We start from the raw sequence: 24,153 nt of genomic DNA, 5'->3' as shown, positions 1-24,153 counted from the left end.
GGGGGGGTTGCTTGCGTGCGTGTGTTTATGTGTGTGCGTGTGTATTTATGTGCGTGAGTGCGTCCGCGTGTGCGTACATGTGTGCGTGTGTGCCACGTTTAACATGCATGGGCGCAAGCACACCGGGGCGTCTGCCAAGCTTTCGTCCGGTGGTTTCGGAAACAAGAGCATCGTTCGGCTCGCAACGATTCAACTCCTCGTCGGTCTGCATGCAGTGCCATGCACCATGAACTGCGGGAGCATGACGCCGCCATGCCATCATCCAGCGGAAGTCCAAAACCCGGCCGCAAGCCGCTTCTTCCGTTTGCTTCGAAAGGACAGCCATATACTCCTGCTAACTCCGGCGTTCACCATGCGTGCATTGCAAATCCCTCGGCGGGTGGATCGGACCTTCCAGGCGCCGAGTAGGGGTTGCTCTCAGGAAGTTCCGCGTGCGGCTATAGACTCCATGCGATACTAGGCTACTTGGACCTCCGATCGCACCGGTCGGACCGGAGCACCGGTCGGTCCTGGGAAGCTATTCTGTAAGTGTCCACCTAGTGGACATGTCCATTTCGTCTGCTGCTGAAGTTATGATTGGCTAGGCTGGGGTGCGCGCGTCAGGAGGAGCCACGCGCCACAGCCATTCAGCACTTCAACAGCAGACGAAATGGACATGTCCACTATATAGGTGGACCCTAACAGAATACCTGCCCTGGACACAGGCCTTAGACCACTTTATTTGGTTTGTGGTGTAGGCCATAATGAACTCGAAGTGGTTTGAAGTCTATATCGCTACTGCGAAGCCTATGGCTGAAGCTGCGATACTAAACCACATCCGTTATTTATGCACTTCATTCAATCGCGCAGCGGACGATGCGGAGAGAGTTCTTGCAAGAAAAAAGAAGGTATGCTATACTATACTATTACGGCTACTACCAGTAATCAGATAGTGGGAAGAGGATCCATACATCGTAAAACCAGGTACTTCAAAAGTCAGCCTTCAGCGCAATTTTTCAGTCACTTCGCTCTGCACTTTAAGCTATATATACGTCAGTATACAAGCAGAGACCATGTGGTGTTTTTAAGGGATCAACAGCTGAGATACAGTTTAGAACTTGTTGTTGGGCGAGTTGGTACATATTAGCGAACATTGTTTAACTGCGCGACCTAACGGTCACAAAGACAGCATGGAACAAGGACAGGTGCGGTCCTATATAGTGTATAGAATATAGTGCCTAGATATAGTGCCCAGATATAGTGCCCAGATATAGTACCTAGCACATATAAGTATATTCTAGGCACTATAGCTGAGATGTGAAGGAGGCGCGCGGGCAAGGGGTCAAGAAGTGGGCGATCGACGACCGAGCAGAGAGATAAGGGTATAACGGCAAGGAAACTAGGCCGCCAAAAGGTCAGCGATCACCGAGAAGAGCGCACAATGTCGACCTTATCCGCAACCTTTCTGCGGCTGATTATTATTTTAACTCCGCCGTGCCTCGGAATGATCGGGGACAAGTATATACGCGTATATATATTCCAGTCAGTTTTTAAACTCCAGCGGGAATTGGATACACGGTGTAGATGCGCCGCATATATATATATATATATATATATATATATATATATATATATATATATATCCGCAAAGTTCGAGAATAATACCTTGAAACTGGTGTCATCCTGAAAATTCGTACCAAGTGGATCCGCCTTGCGAACTCCACGGCTAGAATTTTGTAAACTGCAATATGGACCATACGATTATTAGTTAAAAACTTAATTAGTGAACTTTTGTTAATCAGTCGATTACGCATTTCAATTTCAAGTGGACCACCTCGTGAACTAGAACTGTGCTATCTGCCACAGGCAACCTTTAAAAATTTTTGAAGGTGTTCGCTGAAACCCCCGGCATGCGCATAGGGTAGCGTATAGTGGAGAAAGTGTATAGTTAACCTTCCTGCCTTTCTTTCCTTCTCTCTCTCAGGGCTGTACGCTACAGTAAGAGAGAGAGTGCACGCGCCCACTCCCATGCACGGAAACGCGCACGTGTTTGGTCCACTTCGGCGATCGTACCACCACCCTTGCGTAAGATGTGGCGGCGCGCGTGTACACGCTTGGCCAGCGGCCCTGGTCTGTACACACACACCGGGCCCGGCCGCTTTGCGCTGCATGGGCGTTCATCCGATAAACCTCCTGCGTGCACGCTCGTTCTGCCGCCGCCATCCAAGAAGCGCATCTTCGTATAACCCAGTTCAGAGGAGCGACACTTTGCCGTTCTATAAATAAGTTTCCTTCATCTTGGTAAAGCGATTCTCGCGCGGACCTCGCGCCCCTCGAGCTGGATTATCGATATAACAGGTGTTTTGTGTGTGTGTGTGTGTGTGTGTGTGTGTGTGTGTGTGTGTGTGTGTGTGTGTGTGTGTGTGTGTGTGTGTGTGTGTGTGTGTGTGTGTGTGTGTGTGTGTGTGTGTGTGTGTGTGCGTGCGTGCGTGCGTGCGTGCGTGCGTGCGTGCGTGCGTGCGTGTTTCTTTGTGCGTGGGCGTGTGTGTGCGCGCGTGCTTGTGGGTGTGGGAGTGTGTGTGTGTGTGTGTGTGCGTGTGTGCCCGTACATGTGCGTGTTTGCGTGTGTGTTTGTGTGTGGGCGTGTGTGTGCGCGCGCCCTTTTTTTTTTTTTTACTATGCGCAATTTTAAAAAATCGCCTGCGGCAGATAGCACATTTCTATACTATACTAAGCTGGATTACTCAAAGAGGAGGACGCTACTTGCGGGAGGAGTCGAATTGCATATTCGAATAATTACCAAAGTTTCAATAGTTTCCACATTCGATTGACGGCCGTGTAAGACGACAATGAAGCTGCATTACGAGCACAAATGGTTTTATAAGTCGCATTAATTTGTCGGTATTTCCTAACACTACAGAAGCGTGATTATAATTTGTCATGATAAACATTGGTTACATTGCGAAACGACCTTCCAAGATTCGCAGGAGAACTCGGAAACCACCAGTTGAATGTGCCATTAATAACTCCGATGAAAGGCCCCGTAAGGCGCGTGCTTTATCTGTAGAATCTGTAAATGCTTAGCCAAGAACGTGTATATATATAAAGCAAGGTCATTTACGATCGAAATAAAATGACGCGATGAAGCGCGTGTCAATCGTCGCAGTACATGCAGTTCGCCAGTGCACTAAATTCCAGTACACTGACGCGAACAATCGACTCATTACTGCGTATTTATGAGTATTTGCGCCGAGTACACGTATACAAACGCCGTCTCTTTTCCTGGTGCAAAGAACAGGAAGCGTTAACAGGGGAACTTAAACGAACAGAAACAGAACATAGACACCGACAGGACACGCAAAGAAATACCGCGATTCAAGGAACAAAACGGTCAATGACCCCCGGATGAATTATATGGCGCCACTATACAATGAACTCGAGATTGCGCGATGCGAAGCTCGCCTTCTTTGACAGAGACTATATGTCCATCGCGAATAAGCCTATGTTTTTCACAGGCGATTAGCGTTGGCATGGACTCATGCGTAGTTGTTTTTTTTTTTTTTTTTTTTTGTCTTGATTTAAGAGGAAAGGAACAGCAGGGCCGGGAGGTATCCTGTAAGGGTCCACCTAGTGGACATGTGCATTTCGTCCACTATTGAAGTTCTCACTGGCTGGACTGGGGTGCACTTTAGGAGGAGCCAGGCGCCACAGCCAACCAGCACTTCAGCAGCAGACGAAATGCACATGTTCACTATACGTGGACTCCTAGAGGATACCTCCCCTGGGAGGCGACTATATCCAGTTTACTACCCTACACATGTGGAGGGGGGAATGAGAGAGAGAGAGAGAGAAAAGACAGGAGTTCAGACTAATCACGCGCATGCACTATACAGACATCGCTGATAAGGCGCAGCTAGTCGGGCACTGGTCAAGGGCTTGCAGGGAACTGAAGACGCGCCCGCGGTGCGCCTCTGTGGGCTCCCAGAACCTTATATATATATATATATATATATATATATATATATATATATCTTCGGTACAAAAAGCTCATAAAAGAATGTTTCTCCCGAGCACGCACCATTGGTGGTATACACACGCAATTGTAAGTTTAACAATGATACGCCTCAGAAGCGTGAAGGACTGGGTTATAGTTGGCGACTCTGCAAGGTGCTTTGGTATAGTCAAACCCGGCTATATCGAATCTGAAGGGGATCACAAAAAAAGTTTGATACATAGGTCATTGGATATACAAACCAAAAATTTTATACAAACACTTTCAAGGGAATTTCACTTCTGTTCGTTATACACGATCATTCGTTATATGTGTGGGTTCGATATATCCGGGTTCGACTGTACAACACAAATGAAAGACACGGGACACAGACAGACGCGACGAGGACAAGCGTTGCGAATTCGTGCAACGCTTCTATTCGTCGCGTCCTAATTCAGCGTGCAGTAAACATGGAGCAAGACAAGCTCGCAAGAAACAGTGTTTTGTTTTTTGATTGGGGTTTTTTTTTTCGTTGTTTTCAGATCACAGTGACTTTTTCTGCAGCGACTGCTCCATGTTGTCGATTTCGCCTGCTTCAGAAACTTCTCTGAATAAACTTGCTTCAAGCAGGTACCCCCCTCCTACTCTGATGTCCTTTCGCAATCAGATGACTTCCGAAGGTATATACGGTGAGTGGGAGACCGACGAACGAAAGTTTTTCGCAACCGGACGGCAAAAAATGCAGCAGTGGACAAGGCCAAGCGGGGTTTCAGAGCACTGAAAACACCTCTTGGACTCCATATCATGAACTACACATCCAAGCACAGCTGCTCATTTTTAACTATTAATGCATCCCCTAGGGAGCCTACATGCAAGCGCCGTTTTAAAACGGCGCTTGTATGTAGGCTCCCTAGCATCCCCCTCCACAGAACGCCATCTGCTCTTCTTTCCTCCCGATATCGCAGCTATACCAAGAGGGGAGGTCGTCGTACCCTTGTATGGAAAGTAGAACATTTTACCGCCACCACCCTCCAGAAGAATTTATTTTTCGTAAAACTTGAAGAAACATTCGTAACAAAGTCGTAGAACGAGCTTCAATTCGTAAACTCGACGCAAAATTTGGGGTAGCCTTGGTGTACATATCAATACTTGTTGCTGGGCTACTTGGTTCATCTTATTCCGCAAAGTTAAGACGCAACCAAGGACGGAAAAAAACGTTTTATATGTGACAGGAAAGACGCTCTTTCCAGTCGTAATTAAAGCTTTTTCCGCCCTTGGTTGCGTCACAACTTTGCGGAACTGTGTTCGCATACCTAACCCAACATCGTCTGACACGCATATCGAGAGAAACACGGTACACGCACTTTTCCCCCACCGTTCCTTCTCTCTCTTTCACTCAGACCGTTTCCGATTCGACGAAGCCGATTAACACTCGAGAGCCGCAATATTGCAAAATTGCGCGCCGGGATCGCGGAATTCGCCCAGATATTGCAGGGGCGTACGCGCGCCCTTGATCTCGGTTCCGCGCCCGCGCACGTGCCTCCAGGGCAGGCACACACTGCCGGCTCGAGAGTTTACGCAACGGCCATTTCTTGCTGCAACCGCGAGGGGCGTTATTCTCCGAGCCCGTCCGCTTCGAAGCCACGCCGCACATACATTAAACACGAAAGGACGTACGCAAGCGAATCGGTAACGCGCCGACAGATCATGCTGATCCCAAATCACGTAGTCACGTGATAATATGGTAAGAGCTGTATAGGCAATAATCGTTGGGCACATGCAGTCTCTGCGCAAGCTGCCAATGTGGCGCCGTCTATAACCAGCTTGGATGTGATGAGCAGTGTGGGGCGGGGGTCTTGCGCGTCAATCCCTTTGCGGCTACAGAGTGACATTTTGTATCTGGTGTATACGAAAATAGTTCAATGTAGTTTCACATATTCGGTGATGTACGTACGTGCATCGCACGCAAGAACTGTGGGAAACATGTCGACGTGGTGTTCCACCTGACCACCTTTCGCGGTTTCGAACGATGGGACATTGCGTCTATAGCGCTAGAAACAATTTGGAGCTGCATCCGCGGTCACTTTCACTATTAGAACATTACCGCGACGTTTAACGAACGTGGACAACGCAATGTAATTTCAATGTTACGGCGATAAGCAGAAGCATCGCTCAAAGTTAAATCGCTCAAAGCTCAAAGGCGCCGTAGAAAAGCTGAAATAAAGCGCGCGCGCGCACACACGAACGCATACATACATACATACATACATACATACATACATACATACATACATACATACATACATACATACATACATACATACATACATACATACATACATACATACATACATACATACATACATACATACATACATACATACATACAAGACCAGCCAGGTCCCCAACAAGGGCAAAGAAACGAGCTACCTGTACGTTCTATAGGCCACCAAGTCTTCGACATATACAACATCCTATAAACCATACCTACGGCTTGCCAAACACTTGCGGCATAGGAGTACATAACACACTCCAGCAACATTTATCAAGATTCCGCATCGCTTCCAAGCAGAGCCCATTATACCGCGGAACTGTATACGCTTGCGCAGCGCCGATGCACGCAATTTAAGCTTGAAAACTCGGGCGCACCATATACATATACATGCGCATGCGCGGCCGCGAAGCGAGAGACTTCCACACATCCGCGCGCTCTCCCAACAATCCGGATTACCTTGACGCTTTCGCAACAATGCCTGCCTGCCTGCCTGCTCGCCTGCCCACGTGGTAGCTACAGACGGGAGCCAACGCTCTTTTATTATACGAGCTTGTCCCCTCGACCGTCGTCGTAATTAAAACATCTCACGAACGACGGACACGTGGAAGGCCACGAGCCAGCGCAGTAAAAACGCGAGCGAACTCGAGAACGGTTTTCGCATCACACCGACTCACACACCTGTCAGACCCTTTCGTTTACCGTGGTTACTTATACTGCTCCGCGGTCGTTGCCATCTAGAAGGCAGCCCCGAAGGCTATATGCACCGTACGAAGGATATCGGCATTCAGCGTACACGCGGTGCAGTTCAGTAGGAAACAGAACAGCTGCTTTGCATTCAAGAGCCGGATATGTGACCCCCATTCCCGCTAAACTAACTTATATGTCTCCCCATGAACAATGCATACAGGCCGACAGTGCAACTGTATAGGCAAAGAATGCATATATAGGAAAAGTTTGTTGCCTTAGGGAAGGTGATCACCGACTGCACTTATTTGCTTTGTTAATGAAAAAAAAAAAAAAACGCCAGTCAAATTGTCAGCGCTTGGCGCGAGAAGGGATGCCCGGACTCCTACACATGTGCAAACATACATCAGGTGCTTCGCCTGCTTGTTCGTCCATAGAACCCGGATGAATTATATATATATATATATATATATATATATATATATATATATATATATATATATAATATGCGAATCAAAGCTGACGCAGCATGCAAGGTACGGAGACAAACCCGCGACCTTCGTAATGCGCTCCAAAATAATTGACACCATTAGAAGTGGAAAAGGTGTAAAAAGGGCGTTAGTGCGCGAGTTATAGACACATTTACACCCTTTTTTCACTTTTAAGGGTGAAATTTATTTTACAGTGCGCGCAGCCTCAGGCTAGCTCCCATTGAGATATATAGCGTCCTTCTGTATAGAATCCTCGCCTAAACTTTTTTTTTTTTTTTTTAGTAGTGAGCCGAAGCCTTGAGGGAGTTAATTAGCCGCCACTCTGGGCAGCGACGATGGACGTGGAGCGTATAATTTCAGGCGGCAGGCGTAACGCGCGGCCGGAACTTTAAAAGCAGGCAGGCAACATGTATATACAGTATAAATAGCTGGCATATTACGCATGCCGCATCCGTTACGCCAATGAGACGACCGCATCCGGGGCCGCTAGCTCGCGCGACCAAGCCAAGGATTGAATGCATTATTCAGTGAAATCTGGCTGGATATGTGAGGGGATGTAGAGGAGGTGTTTGGAAGGCTACAAGAACACTCAGCGCGCATATCCTTCCACCACAGCTGATTGCTAACCACTAATAAACGTAAAATATATAGAGCCTTTGTCGCACGAGAAACGACGTCACTGAGCGGATTACCACAGCTGATTTCGGGACGTCTACATATAGTCGTGGGCCAACTGTAGCACCAGCGCACTGCTCGTATAAGCTCTGTCAGCTCTGAACCCATGCACCGCGGTGGCTACAATGTAAAATAATTTACACCCATAAAAGTGAATAAGGGTGTAGATTTGTCACCCACCCGCAACCTTACACCCAAAAGGGTTTAAACGTGTGCGTTGTAGACCGATTTACACCCTCACGCGCTTTTAAAGGGCGTAAATTATTTTACAGTGTACCGCGTTCAGCTGCTGAGCGCGTGGTCGCGGCGTGGTCGCACGTAGGACGACAGAAGGGAACGAAGACCTACGTGCCCTCTTGCGCTTAACCTCAAGTTACGCAGTATCAACTATCCCAGCAGTCTATTCTTTTGAACCTTTATAGGGCTGTTTTGAATAACTTCCGCAGCACATCAGTCGGAGCGCTCTAAAACGATCGCGACACGAAGGTGCGCGTTATAATGCAGAACGGATCGAAGCAGAAAGCGTACGGCTTGACGTTTTCAGTAACAAGTTTTACGCAAACTTAAGTTCAACGCCTCCGCGCGCGTCTCAACTGTTAAAGCGAGAAAGTTCCAACTATACCAGAGCACAATTCAACGAACAGAAAAGAGGGCATACGTCGACGCAAAAGATCGCCTGATCCGATCGTACGACACTGCAGGCATGCCAGTCAAACCCGCCTCTGACGAGGGCATACACAGACGCCTCACGCAGACCCGTATGTAGCGACAGCTGTGCGACCTTTTACGCGCATGCGCTTCGCGAGCGTCGAAGGGCGCTGTAGGCCTTGGGATCCGGCGTCGAGTGTAGACGGTATGGCTATATACGGGAGGGCCGCGCGCGCGTCTCTTGTGTGCCAACAGTGACAGTGTAGGCCGAACTTGCCGCGTCCTTCGGGAGCAATTCCCGAAGGACGACGACCAGGGGGCGCTCGCAACTGTCTTCCGAACCGTCCGAACGACCTTGCTTGTGGCTCGGTCACTACTGTTGCATTCCTTTTAAAAGACTTCCGGCCGCGGGAAACGAATAGGATAGCAAGTTGTGTAGCCAATTGCAATAGCCTGTGCATATCGAAAGTATACGACTCTGCGCGCGACACCAGTTTTCCTATGCAATTACTAAAAGAAAAAAAAAAAAAGAAAGAACATGGTCTAATAAATTTTATTCTTAAATGCACAACAAGATTGTATGAGCTAGACAATGGAAGCGAGTTCGTTTTTTTTTAACTTTTTTTTCTGTGTGTGTGTTAATGGAACACGTCAAGAACATGTACCTGGAGCCAACTATCGGACAATGACACCTTGGTCAACTTGAGTGCCGACAACGCGCGACTACGTATGCGCATGGTTAGCGAGAAACTAAACAGTTGCGGGGGAAAACTAAGTATATTTTTCTTTTTTTTTTCTTGAGAACCAGAAAATTTGCCCAAGAATTCGAGCCCCCCTTAAGGTAATGACGAAATACTAAAACAAAATTTTGAGCAGAAAACGAACAAAAAGGTGAAACCGAAACCATACAGTTGATCTGCACGGTTTGTTGAACGTGTTTTGTTTGTTGCCGGGTTTCTGTTGTTGCTTTGTTTTTGTGTTTCCATACACTTGCACTGTTGTTTTCTGTTTTAATAATTACGTTTCGATGTCCCGTTGACGGAGGCAGATCCATTTAATATATATTTCTAGTCAGGCGAATAAAACACAAAGGCAGCCTGTTCAACCTGTACGGCATACAGAATCGCTCTGCAACAAATATTTGTAGTGGTCAGGGTCAGACCTAGTTCATGTCCTACCTAGCTTTAATGAGAGAAATAAAAAATAAAACAATAAGAAAAAAAAACGGAATAAAGAGAGATATATTACTTGCATGTGTTATTAGTGTGTCTAGTATGTAGTGCATGTATTTGCACATCTTGATATGCATAGTATATATTATATATATTAATGTATCGCTTATAGTGTAGGTGTAGGTACTTATTGTTGTGACTGTTGCTAATAGTATAGGTATAGGTTTTTATTGACGTGTCTTCATGTATTGTCATTTAATGCCATTACCAATGCATAGACACTGCTGCCGATTATTGGCAACCCTGGCCTCCGTCAAGCTGTATGCTTACAGCTTCTTTTGCCAGGGGAGCCTTCAACACAACGTTCTATGTGTGTTGTGAATAAAATTGAATTGGATATCGGTTCGGCTCCCACCTATACAACAAGTTGTCCCTTTGTCCGCTCTCACTTCCTTTCTTATTATTCCTAAACTTCAATTAAAAGTAACAGTTATCCTGCGTTTTCCTTGGCTTTATTACATGTCTGCTGACTTTATATTACAAGCAATAAATATATACAGTCCGGATACAATACAAATCTAGAGCTTGCTATGTGACGCAAAGCGCACAATATACGCGTAGATATTAAGCGAATATTAAAGAACAGCCTTGCCCTGTATATATTCTGGAGTAGAAAACTAGAAAAAAAAAAGAAAAGAAACGCACACAGTGCAGCTGCTTCATGACCTGTTATATATAGTTAAAGCAAATGCTGACGTCATCTGCACGCGGAATTCCATGTGCCGCGGCCATCCATGTCGTCGGCGCATGCGTCATGGATGCAAATGGTTCGTGCCCGCAGTTTCGCAGCAGCTCCTGGCACGAAATCCTTATCGCTGGCCTACACGCATCCTGTTTTTTCAGCACACGTGACGACTGTGTACTGAAGAAGTCAATGGAGTGCAGTGACTCTGATGACGACAGCTGCAACGCCAACAGCGCGCGCGGCGGGAGAAAGCCGAACGACCGAACTCAAACCGGAAGTGCGCAAAGCTGGACGGGAAACCCAGAAGGAGGTACTCGTACGATTACGACGAGGCTGACGGACGGCTTACAACAGAGCTAGAGCACGATATTCGTATTCGCAAAAGCAGGAAGCCATGCTATCGAGAGTCTTGTTCGTAATTGTTTAACTTGCCTCTCCTTAAACTTTAAAATAAGTCATTTAAGTAACTTTTTTTTTTTTATACAGAGATGTCAGCGTTTTGAACACACGCGTGGACTTTCCAAACGGCCTTTTAACTTCTTGTCTCCATTTCAGCACAGCCGATAGACACAATTGCGCGGCAAACAGTGTAAAATAATAATAAATAATAATTATAATAATAAGAAGAAGAAATGCGAAGGAAGGGGGTCGCACTTTGTAATGAATTTCAATTTTCATTCTGATGTCACACGAATCAGCCATTCAGCACGATGGATGATAAGATTACGAAGAGTTAAAGACGAAATGGGTACAATAATTACAAAACACGCGGCCGCAGACGTGACTACAAAAAAGACGATTAACCCGGTATACACCCAGCCTTAAACGCAAGAGGCAACTGTGCGCGGGTTACGCGTGTGCATGGTTCGGCTTAGCGCAGTTGGGTGGACTAATCGGTTCAGCACGGGCTCTGCGTAGTCACGCGGAATTTCGACACTCCTGCGAGACCCCCCACCCCCCGTCTTCCAAAACCCTAATGACGCACGCCCAAGGCGTTTCTTTCCCCATCGTACACCATGCCGGGACCGAAATCATGATCGAATGTTCCAGACCGCGTCACTGGCAATTTCATCACGCTCATCTTCGCCCCGTATCAGGCTGCTAGAGACACAAAACAACAGGCACCATTAAGGCGGCGTCGAAAACCTTCCGATCCGCACCATCTCGCGCGCGTTAGAACGCGCGATCACCACGCGTCGTGAACGGCTAGTGAAAAGAGAAAGAGAGAGAGAGAGAGAGAGAGAGAAAGAATAACGCAATCACAAACCTCGTGACTTCCGAACGCACGGTCGCCGATAAAGGACACAGCCCTGCCTGCAAGCGCGGGTGAGTTGCAACAGCTCAGTAACTGCACGCGCCCTTAGAAAAAAATTTAAAAAAAGAGAAGGAGAGAGAGAGAGAAATGAGGAGGGGGAGGAGGAAGGGTGGGAAGGGAAAGAAAAAAGAAACTCGGAGACGAGGCGGAGACAGAAGTATTCGTAGGCGGCTTCCCCCAACAAGCAAGCGGTTTCTTTCCGAAGCCCGACGAATGTCACCTAACTGCTGGCCGTACGCCCTGCAGCAGGTCGTGGTGACGTCACGCTCGCCTGACGAAACTCCGCAAGCATGCGGCACGGACGTCACAGCCCGGTCGTAGCCGTCGTATCACGCGCGCGCGAGAAGGTGATAGCGGCAGCACTCTTTCCGTCCTCGCCGTTTTTTTTGCGTCACGAATGGTCTCCGAGGCCGTCGACTACCGTGTTTGCTCCGGAACACGCGTCCACGCTATACCGGGGTAGGTTGCTTCCAAGAGACTACTTTTTCCTTGACAACGCGTTTTCTTTTTTTTTTTTTTTGTTCTAAATTTGGAGAACACTTGAGCTTCGCCTTTAAGAGTGGAACGCGATAGCATTCAAAGATCCCTGGCTGCTTATCAGGCTTTTTTCTCGTATAGTAAAATTACAATCCAACACTATCACGTCTGTAGGTTGTGGTTAAGTCGTACTTTACCATTTTTCTGACGGATTTCACTTTGAGAAATTCAATTTTTGTTCACTTGCGCCTTGCGCCACGCGAAGGGCCTCGGTCGGGGTGGTTCGGGATGATGTCTTTCGGCATCATTAATTCCGCCAACGACTTCGGCGCTTACGCCGACACCGACGCCGGGTTTTCTACGACACGGGATCCTTAACGCAAAAAAAAAAAGAAAAAAAAAAAAAAAACCCAGGTCGCCGAGAATCAGGGGCCACTCGCCGTGGTTGCTCAGTGGCTACGTACGGTGTTGGGCTGCTAAGCACGGGGTCGCGGGATCGAATCCCGGCCACGGCGGCCGCATTTCGATGGGCGGCGAAATGCGAAAACACCTGTGCACTTAGATTTAGGTGCACGTTGAACCCCCGATGGTCCAAATTATTCCGGAGTCTGGGCCCCACTACGGCGTGCCTCATAATCGGATCGTGGTTATGGCACGTAAAACCCTGGATTTTTTTTCTTACTTTCTTACTAACGTTCTTACTTTCAGAGCATAATTTATCCATTACCACGGGGTATTTTGCTATAGACTATGGCTGGTGCGTATAACGGCTTTTACGGCAGGCATAATGTTGCACAGGGCTGTTTAAACGTTAACAGGAACACTGCTGCACACGTCCCTGTGTAACATTCTATTTTTCACAGAAATGAAAATAAAAAGACGTCACAATAGTGACGGCCACTCCGTTTGAAGTAATATTATTCAGAATGATAAAATAATGTTGTAAAATACGTAACGCCGTAGGTTCGGTAAATCAAAAGCCAGCAAATGAAGTTGACATGACAGTCATATATAGACACACGGACACATACAGAGACAGAAGGCAAGAGAAGGTTGCACCACAGACTCTCTACTGAGTCACGACATACAGCCGAGCACCTCTACAGCGAAATGATCTGTACAACGAAGGAATGGTTCTGTCCCGCTTCTATAATGTGAGCTGTGCGGTGCGGGCGACCTTTACAACGAAGTGCCCCTGTATAACGAATGATTTGGAGAGTCTCAAGCACTTCGTTATAAAGACGTTAAAGGCTGAATACGCCTATACTGAGTTCCGAACTCATACACGAGGCCGCGATGCGTTTCAAGATGAACAGGCGCACAGATATGCAACGTATCGTTGGCCGAACGAGTCGATTATTTTATGCCTGGTAAGCTTGAATGTATGCATAAACTGCGTTTTTCAGCCTTCAGGTTCAGGTTTCATTTTTTTCAGGTTTGTCTGTTTAAGATGCACGTTACCATGTATTCTTGTACTGAAGGTTAATTAAATACCTACTATGAGTGCTGTGAAGGGGAGAGGGGGGTTAGAAGAGGAGCGGGTGCTTTGTAAGGCCATTTGATTGCCTTTTCGCCTGCACCCTTGACAAGTACTATTATACGCTTCGTTCCGTGTTATCTAAACAAACAATCCGTCTATATGACAGATGGCTCGTATGTATACCGTCACGGATCGACGTCACACTGGCGAACCATTTACTGGCTCCGCTGCGCTGCTTACACGATATATAAGCCGATCGGATTAACGGGCTGCTTATCTTCACTAAGCTGGTGCCTCGGAAACACGGCGGCCTCGACGTCACTACCAGTCGTCTCTCTGTAGCATGGCGAGAGGTATTACGGATTTACGGGGATTACACTAAGAAAGCAAGCCAAGGCCGGGGGGCTGCAGCCATAGGAGCGTACTGCACGCGCAAGAGGCTGGACTTCCACATTAAATCTAAGAACTATACACAATGTACCCTGTGCCACTGCACTACTTCTCTTCTAGTAATAGTAGTAAGTAGTAGTAGTAGTAGTAGTAGTAGTAGTAGTAGTAGTAGTAGTAGTAGTAGTAGTAGTAGTAACACCGGTAGAATGCAATGATCGTAACTACACTGTTATTTTCAACGACAGTGATAAGTTCCCCAGTGAGTATTTGGTCACTATGCCTGCCGTATACAGGCATGCTGTATAGTGTAGCGATAACAAAACAAAAACACCAGTAGAGCACTCGAACCGCACGGAGACACGGTACTCGTGCTCTCGATCCTGTTTGCTGTTGTCTATACACTACTCCAAGATGGCGCATACCAACAAGCGCGCCTATACTGGACGGCTGACTCAGATGCACAGCACTTGGCCGTTCCGCAAGCCATGCAACGACGACAAAAAAAAGTGACAAGCGGTTCGGCGGCGGAAAACACGGAAGTTGCTACGGCGGCGGCGTTTGCCGCAAAGGCATCTCTCTCTCTCTCTTCTCCGCCTCGGCGGGGTGAGGAAGCAGCGCGTGATCGCGGTCAGCAGCCCACGGACGAGCAGGAAGAAAGGAGGAAGCACGAGGTTCGCTAGGAAGGGGGAGAAGAAGCGCACGCAGCGGGGGAGGAAGAAGGTCGTCGACGGGGCACGAAAACAAAGGGTGTCCCCCTCCCAACAAGGCTGCTGCTGCTGTTGCCGACCCGGAGAGAGGGAGAGGAGGAGGAGGAGGGGGGGCTTCCCCCGTCGCTCGCGCACGCGCTTCGCGCGGAGATCAACGCACGCTTGGCGCCGCACGCAGGAACGACGACATTTCAACGAAGGCGAACGACGCAGAAAGCGTGCGAGCTCATCACCAAGACGCAAAAAAAAAAAAAAAGGAATTGACGGGTGACGCGCTACTAGACTCTGGATCTTGTTCGTCCGTTCTTCATCGCGCAATTAAATGTGGACACTATACGGAGCACCTCAAAGAGTAACAATCCTCAATCGGTGTTAGACTGGCGATGCGTTATGTGGGAACTCTTGATGTTGAACTGATTTGGCGGAGCCTTAAGGGTTTCTTACTGAGTATTAGCCGATGAATAATGAACTATACGCTACTGGCTTAGTTGAGGGAGAGAGAGAGAGAATACTATTTTCAGGTTACATGGTGAAAAGGCGGGTTCGACGAAACATCGTCCGACTAGAGGTCATACATTTTGTTGAAGATAAGCGAACCCTCGCAAAAGAGAGATAAAAACAAAGTATGTTCGTGTGGCGATGTGCTTGTTTACCTTCAACAATTTATATTGTGTGTTTGTGACTTCCGGAAACCGGGCCTCTCTGTTCCCTTTGTTTATATATATATATATATATATATATATATATATATATAAGTAAACAGAAATTCTCCAGGCCACCTTTCAAACTTCCGCAGTGCTACAAGGCTAACAGAACAAGTGTTTAATTTCAACAGTTTCGACCGGTGGACCGGTCTTCATCAGGGTTTACAAAGAAATGCCACTTCGGCATTGACAGTGAAGACAGCATGCAGACAGCGTGCCTGCTCGTTCACACATACATCAAACAGACAGGGACAGTGGTGACATTGATTGACTCTTTCTAGGCGCATTGACAGATTTACAGCTGGCAAAGATGCAGGGCAAGAGAAGGGTGGAGTCCCATATATGTAGGGCAAGGAGGCCAGTGAGAAATGGAAAGAACAAGAAAAAAAAAAAAAAAAAGAAACGACAAGGAAGAAAAGATACGCGAGTAGACGCTGTCAAAATGCATGACGTCACTGCGAACTAACTCGTACAGTAAGTTCAGGACAAGCGTATGCAAAACGTAAATTTACTACCAAAGCTAACTGTTTATGTGCACTCTATAATTACGCGTTTTTTTTTTTTTTCATAAGTAGTTTTCTCTCTCTCTCTCTTCAGGCGGCGGTGGTGGAGAAAGTTCGGTGTGTACCGACGAGCATGCGCATTTGGCAACTATATACAGCTGACTGGACGCAGCCACGCTGAAAAAAAGAAAAAAAAACGTCTCGTGTTCGACTTCTGCATATCGCATGCAGCTACAGCTGGCCCGTGTTCTGCTGGAGCTATTTCTATCTGCAGACGGAGTGGACACGACGCAAACTATACTTCACACCGATAACAACAGCAGACGCTTGCATGTTTGCTTGACAACCGCGAAGAGGGAAAACTTTCCTGCAACAACGTTCAGCTAGAGCGCGAGCGAGACGGGTTTCTCGCGTATGTGGGCTAGGTCTGGGTCACGTGTCCGAAACGTCGGGCTTGCCCAAGCATGACCGGTCTCGGGCAACGCGCGGGACAACGCTCACAGTGTTTAGTAACGAGGGCACACTGGGAGTCGCACTGCGCAATTTGGCATGCATGCAGTGAACCTGCGACCCCGAGGATATATCATCCCTGTCCCGTGTCCTGTCCGCCTACAACGCCAATAGAAAATAAAATAAATAACTAAATAAAAATAAGAATGCATGTCTTCCAGTTGCCACAACGTACACGAGACGCGCCCCTTTCTAGGTTTTCGAATTAAAAAAAAAAAGTGCGTAAAGTGCCTCAAGCACGGATATTAATTTTTCTTCCTCGTAATATATATACGGCAAAATTTATGCGTATATGTAAGACTAGCTGCGGAAGAAGACTGCTGAAAATTTCCGGGCTTCCTTCTGTTTTGCCACACTACTCCGGCTCACCGTTGTCTTTCTTGGCCGCTCTAGCTATTTCTGCAAAGAAAACCGGAACCTTGGGGGTCGGGGTCTACGTTTTGTAAACAACTATACGCGCTCACTACAGACGCGAACGCCTGAGGACGTTGACGTACGCGTACTTTCTCAGATCGGGTGCCCAGATTCTCGATCAGATATCGACGTGGCCGCGCGACAATCACCGAAGGAGATCTGTATACATAGTAATCCAGATCGAGTAGTTAGATTATTGAGAACGTGCCAAACAGCGAGTTATGTTATAGTACGCGTTCGTTCACGTGTCTACATATCCATGGCATCAGGTATATGTAGACTGAAACAAACAAATAAGGCAACGATACTATCGCCCACACCTGCACAGTTCGTACAGTTCAACTACAGTCTTAACAACCACACGAAGCGAAACAATGACCGAGTTTGACAACACGGAAAATCGAGCAATTAAGGGGAAAACTAAATATTCTCTTCAACTGAAATGTTGAAGTGTTAAGATAAAATGAAAGCGAACGAAAAGACAATTCGCCTAGGAGCGGAACCGGCCCATATCGTAATTAAACTTTAAAAATTAAAGATGCCAGAGATTTACGTGCCAAAACCACGATTTCATTATGACGCATACAGTGGGGGTATTCTGGATTCCGAAATGCACGAATACTCGTGTACATATGTATACCGCTTTGGTTACACGTTAAAGAACCCCAGCTGGCGGTCGAAATTATAATCCGAAGCCCCCACACTATACGACGTGCGTCATAAATGAGATAGCGGTTTCTGCACGCGAAAGAAAACCTTCGAATTTCATATAAGTAAAAGCGTTCCGCTTATACTTGTATAATGAAATTTATGTGCAACGCGATTAAGAGTGTATAGTCATTGATGTCAGCAAATTGTCAACAATTCAGCGCGCAAAGCGGCAGCAAATATGGGAACGAAAAAAAGCGAAACCTGCACCGACCTCTATATATACCAATGTCACGCTCACATCGCGTATACAAATGCGTAATTCCTTGCTTTCCTGGTCCGTTGTCTCCGAGCGCCCACGAGGAAATCGACTTTTAGCCCGATTCGCTAAACGGCCGTCCCTCCTTCAGTCGACGTCATGGAAAGAACACGACGCCCGGGCCGAGCACGGTTTCCACGAAGAAGACGACATCGCTTAATGTTTCTGTCGGGAGCAAATTGATCGGCGGTCGCTACGTGCGGACGAAACGGACTGTCACGCAAGGACGATTGCGCTGTGAGCGTATATATAACGACGGGGCCTGTAATGTGAAAGAAGAGCGGCTATATAGACTACTATAGAGCGCACCGCGATTAAATCGATGTCGAAAGAATATACGCGGACCCGCTGCATGCATAGGCGACGTGACAGCGCAGTTGAGATTTTTGGAAGAAAGTATAACGATGTGACAAGGTATTCCTAATAGGACAATCGATGTTGCTATACACGGGCAACTGTCGAATACCGCATGACATAATCATGTCGCTACACGGGTCGATATATATAAAGAAAGCAAAAAATAATAAATAAATAAAATAAACAAAACAATTCTCCACGTGCATGGTACGCCCGATGCAGCGGGTTTGAGGCTAAATTTGCGCCTCAAGTCAACAGCAGCGAAAAAAAAAATTAAATCAATTAAATTTTGAAATTCTATATACGCACCGCACCGAAACCACCGTTTGATTACGGGGCACGCCATTGTGGGGCGGCTCCAAATATATTTAAAACGCCTGGGGTTCCTTAAACGTGCATCTAATTACCTATAAGTACACAAGCGTCTTCTCTTATTATTATACTTTTTTTTTATTGTTCCGCTTCCGCCGGAATGCCGTCGCCGCGTCCGTGATCTAAACCGTGAGCTCGAGCTTAGCACAGTGCGAAAGTCACTTGCAGGCTTGACATCGACGTCCAAACGCCTGTCTTTCATAACAAGCACGTAATGGCGTTGCTCGATGTGTGCTCATATCTGCATGCAATTAAGGATGACGTGACCTGTCTAAAAGAACCGTATACACGAATGGTGCAGCCCGAAGTCCGATCTTAAAGCAACAATGTATGAGAGAAAAAGGAACCTCACAAGAAGCGCGAACATATACGAAACAATACCGCCGGGTTCAAGTATACATGTAACCTACAATCATATCGGGCATCTTCATACGACAAATTGTTTCAGAGCATCCCGGCAATGGCACAAAAGGTCGAGTAAGACAGCCCTGCACGAAGCCCCCGAATTACGAGAATAAAGGGCCCCGATAATATTTAAAATCAGGCTTATTCACTCTCGCCGTCGGAGGCTCCGTTGCCCTCAACAAAGCTCAATGAGCCGCCTAAAAAAAATGGCCACACACGCGAATAGCAACGCTCGTCTACAGGATATAAGAAGCCGTACCAAAGCCCCTCATATGCGTCCGAATGCAGGAATATAACGGCGAGCTCCTTTTCTGGCATCCGTCAACGGCGACCTGATCAGGAACCGTGACCCGCTAACCAAGGTCTGCAGCCAGCCGCGTGGACTCACTAACTGCAGCCTCGAGCGTTCTCACGCGCGCTCACCTCTAAACGAGAACCCCGACACGAACCCCCGACACGAACCCCCGACGCGAACCCCCGACCCGAACCCCGACCCAAACCCCCGACCCGAACCCCCGACCCGAACCCCGACACTCCTCAACTGCACATATCTGCAAGACCAGCGTGGCCACTATATACACACCGACCTTTCCCAGCAGGTTCCATACGTGGTCCCTGTTCTGGATGAGTCCCTCGATGCACTGGAAGGCCAAGTGGGGCACCGTGGGGCTCGCGCTGCGGGCCGGTATGATGCGATCGAGGTTCATTGTCGCTTAATTCTTCGCCGCGCGCCCCAGCGCGCGCGCCGAGCGCTGCTCTTATTCACCAGAAGAAAGGAGCGCTGCTCCTACAGAAGAACGTCTCGCGGGCACAGTACGACGAAGCTGCGACGCCAAGGTTCGAGCCGGCCAATCCCTCCGTGGAAACGGAACACTTTTCCACCACCGCGAGCACAGTGAATTTTCTTTTTTCTTTTAATCGCGACGATCTAACCTACGGGGCCCGAAGAGATTCCTAGCTGCAGTGAACCTTCGCGAGGTCCTCGCGGAGCCCGTAATAGTATAGGAAGAGCGCGCGCAAACAACACTCCAGTGACAACGGTTCGCGTAAACAACAGCGCGCCGATAGCATGGAGCAAGCGCCGGCCGTACGAAGTGAAGTCAGCGGTAGTACATACGCACGTGTTTCCGCAGTCGCCCACAAAATAAATAAATAAAAAAGAAATGTTAAAGCGAACGAAGCCAGCCGACGCCAAGAAGATGGATGCAAGCCTCGCCATTTCGAGGAGGAGAAACAACGAAGAGGCGAAGGAAGGAGTGAGAGCCAGTGACGTAGTCTAGACGACGGAGAAAACGGAGGGGGGGGGGGGGGGAGGGGGCAGGTTCCGAGGGTGTGGGCGGATGGTAGAAGGGAGCAGAGGAGACCACAGACGTGCAAACAAGAGCCCACTCGCGCACCGAGGGGGCCAACGAAATTAAACATCGGCGGCTACTATAGCGACTAACGCTAGACTTGCCGGCGCCGAGACAAAAGTGGTGGTGGGGGGGAATCGGTGCAGATTGCGACGGCCGTTACGAAACGCAGCCGGTGCGCGCAAGCGGCCGAGCGGTGGCAGGTGGAGGGGAAATCCCCGCTCGCAAACACCTCCTCTTTCTACCCCTTTCCACTCTGGGTCGGCCATGTCTCCGAACAGAGAAAGGCATTGTGCCAATGACGCGATGCCAAGGCGTGCCCCGCGGTGCAAACCCAGCTGTCGCGCTCGCTCGTTCGGAGCGTAGGTACGACACAAAAGGCAGGATCAAACGAGAACGACGGGCAGAAGTAAACACGCAAGCATCTCCAAAGACTGCGACGACGATCGATGCACTAAGCGCCGAAAATTTAAAAAGTAAGAGAAAGAAATCATTGTGACCGGAGCCTGCAAAAAAAAAAAAAAAAAAGCGCAAGGCGGATTGCTGCCAACAATGTACTCCGTTCGAGTTGTTGTTCACGAAATAGCTGCCCACACGCGCGCACAGAGCGTCATCGTTGGGGAACAAGAGCGGATATACCTTCGCGCATGGTGCTCTTCGGAAAGCGAACCGTTCGCGTGGCCTCACGTGATTGGTACGACTCACCTTTTTTTTTTTTTTTTTTTTTTTTATATGACGAAAGCGCCGTTCTGACGAATCAGGCGAGGCCGCGAGCGAACGGTTCGTCTTACCCGAACCGTTAAAAGATCGCGCTAAGCCTCTTCCACGCACGTTGCTATTAAGTGCGCGCACTCCACCAAGCGAATCACTGCAGTCGCAATCTATCGCTATGCTCCTCGTTCTATGGCTGCGGCACAGCGAAGTCACCAACAATGGTTGTTAAGGGACGTGTCAGGAGCCAACGTTCCGACAAGTGGAATTGTCTTCGTCAGCGACCCTTTTCGAAACGTTCGCACTTCCAAGTACACATCTTCCTGTGTACTTCTGTCTTGTACGGCAGAGCGAGATACATGCGTGCAAAGTGTCCGCGGAGGTATACACGAAGGATAACGGTCGTTCCCCCCCACGGGCGGGAGGTGGTCCAGTGCCGCTCCACGCGCTAAACACGTGCAATAAAGCCGAAACCCCACGACAGCGATTTTGTGCGCGACGGCGACGAGCGACGGGCCGTCGTGCGAACAGATCGCTCGGTTCTGGAAATATAGATTCGTCGCTCGTCGCCCGGAAGTGCTATGAGCGACTAGCCAATAGCGCGAAGCCGGAACGGGATGTACATCAGTCAAGTACTGCCGATTGTCGCACGGGACAAGCAAACGGCTAAATTTTGATACGTGCAAGGATAAGAACCTACTGCAAGACCTTCAGAAATATTTCATTCTGCTATTTACAGTAACCCACGTCACGCCGGCTTCGGCGCATATTTGCTGCCCTGATACTGGCAACACCGGGAAGACGACGCTCAATGTCGTCGCTCGCGTGCGGTACGACTTGTACGCGACGAGCAAACGCGACAGCCATCTCCATCGCGTCGCTTGTCGCCGTCGCGCGCAAGATCGCTTCCACAGGGTTTATACTTAAGGGTTAATGGACACTAACTAGAGGAATGTTACGTTGGATTGCCAGATTACGCTAATGACATACGAGAAAAGTCAGTGTTACCGTGGTTACCGTGGGAGGAGGCTCAAGCTGCCAAAGACCAAAAAAAAAAAATAAATAAAAGGAACAAAAAAAAAAAAAAAAGATCGACAGAACCCGACCCGACCCGACCTCGCTTACATGTACCGTGCCAGGCGGGTTGAGCGAGTCAACGCATCCCTTGCAGGCCGGGTTGACAGAACTCGACACTGAGAACTAACTTGACAGAACAAGCCTACTCGACCCGAATTCATCGGGTTCATGTTATTGGGTTCGCCTATTAAGTTGGTGCGGTGACTGCAAAAAAAAAAAAAAAAGAAAGAGGGAGCTCCCCTCCAATATGTCCCACTTCCGTCGTCCAGCGATGTATAAACCAGCATTTGATTCAGGTTTTTTTCCTTTGATGGCCTGGGCTTATTAGAACGCAGGACCATCATCATAATCACCATCATCATCTTATTTCACGTCCTAAAAGCAGATGATCGACGAAGGCCTTCTCCCCAGCGATCTCCATTTACCCGTCTTGCACTATAACTCGCCACATATGGTATGCCCGGAAATTTCCTATAACCTCATGTCGTACTACCGCTTAATTTATCTGCCATCATATAAGCGGCGTTTCACTTCCCTTAGTACAGTCGAAGCCGGATATATCGAATCTAATGAGGATCACAAAAAAGTTCGATATATAGATAATCTGATATCTAAAATAAAATTTTTACACAGAAATGTTCAAGGAGATTTTACAGCTGTTCCATATACACAATAATTCGTTATATATGTGAGTTCGTTAAATGTGGGTTCGATATATCCGGGTTCGACTGTACAACAATTTTGTAACTGCACAACAGACCACAGCATAATGTCCTCTACGCTTCGTATAGAGCACATATACCTAACCCATTTCGCTGTCTTTCGGTCTCCTAACGTTACGCCCATCATTTATAGTTCCGTCGCTCTCGTTGCGCGGTTTTCTTCTTCTTAATTAAGCTTCTTTGTTAGCTAGCTTTCGAGCTTAAGCCCCGCAAACTATAGCACTGCTAGAATTCATGAAGCGAACCCACCCCCTCCCACTTTTGCGTCAGACGGCACCGAGCGAGCGAGCGCCCCCACAAAGCGGCACAAAGGCCGTGCCGAGCGAGAACAAGTTCAAGGACAACAGCCACGTTGCGCTGCCTCAGCTAACAGCTCGCAGCCAGACCGGCGGAAGGCGGCCAGTCGGGCGGCCACGCCAGACGCGGACACGCCCGGAGTATACAACGTTTCGGGGTCAAAGGAAAGGGAAAACGCCGAGGCACGGCCGTGCTAGAAAAGAGCGCGTTTGAGTGTATACGCGCGAAAAGGCGTGAGCAGTGTTAGCGCTGGAAGTTCTTTCGCGTTTATAAGCACACTAAAGTGAAATACTAGAGAGTTTTAGAATAGGGGCCCCAAATGTTTGGGGCCCCAAAGAGCTTTGCGGGTGTTAGCGTTGGGGCATGCAAAAGTGGAGAGTTTTAAAATGGGGCTTTGCGTTTGCGAATAGCGTCTTGCGTTTGCAGCGCCACTACGGTGTCAAAGAAAAACTATTATAAATATTAAAATAAGCTATACCATTTTATCATAAGAAAAGTAACTTTAACTTTCGTGGTTTTGCGTTTAATTACAGTTGAGAGGTTATTCTATTAGCAGTCAGCGATTTGTTGCGCCTAATTTTGAGTAACCAACTTGACGTGCCTTCACCAGCCAAGCTAATCCACGTTAGGCCTACGAGCCATGAAATCGACAATCGAATTGGGAATCAGCGGCGTCTAATGAATCAAGCTTCATTGCACACGTTAGTTGAGAGAAAACGATAACCGCAGTCAC

The 24,153-nt window shown here is 48.0% G+C and overlaps 1 protein-coding gene across 2 annotated transcripts in view; it reads right to left on the bottom strand.

The window, feature by feature from the left end:
• Positions 1–24,153, bottom strand: part of LOC119458099 (phosphatidate phosphatase LPIN1) — a 99,650-nt gene that overhangs the window by 38,568 nt on the left and 36,929 nt on the right. The window contains exon 1 of one of the 2 annotated variants that reach the window (XM_037719913.2): positions 19,849–20,324. The exons of the other annotated variant lie outside the window; for it this stretch is intronic. Coding sequence (XP_037575841.1) covers positions 19,849–19,968 — 120 coding nt within the window. The 5' untranslated portion in view covers positions 19,969–20,324. Of the gene's footprint in view, positions 1–19,848; positions 20,325–24,153 lie in introns of those variants that run through there. 2 annotated transcript variants of the gene reach the window in all.

Source organism: Dermacentor silvarum, chromosome 7 (assembly GCF_013339745.2).
Source record: "Dermacentor silvarum isolate Dsil-2018 chromosome 7, BIME_Dsil_1.4, whole genome shotgun sequence".
Classification (NCBI taxonomy): Eukaryota; Metazoa; Arthropoda; class Arachnida; order Ixodida; family Ixodidae; genus Dermacentor; species Dermacentor silvarum.
This window is presented reverse-complemented; position numbering and strand designations above follow the sequence as displayed.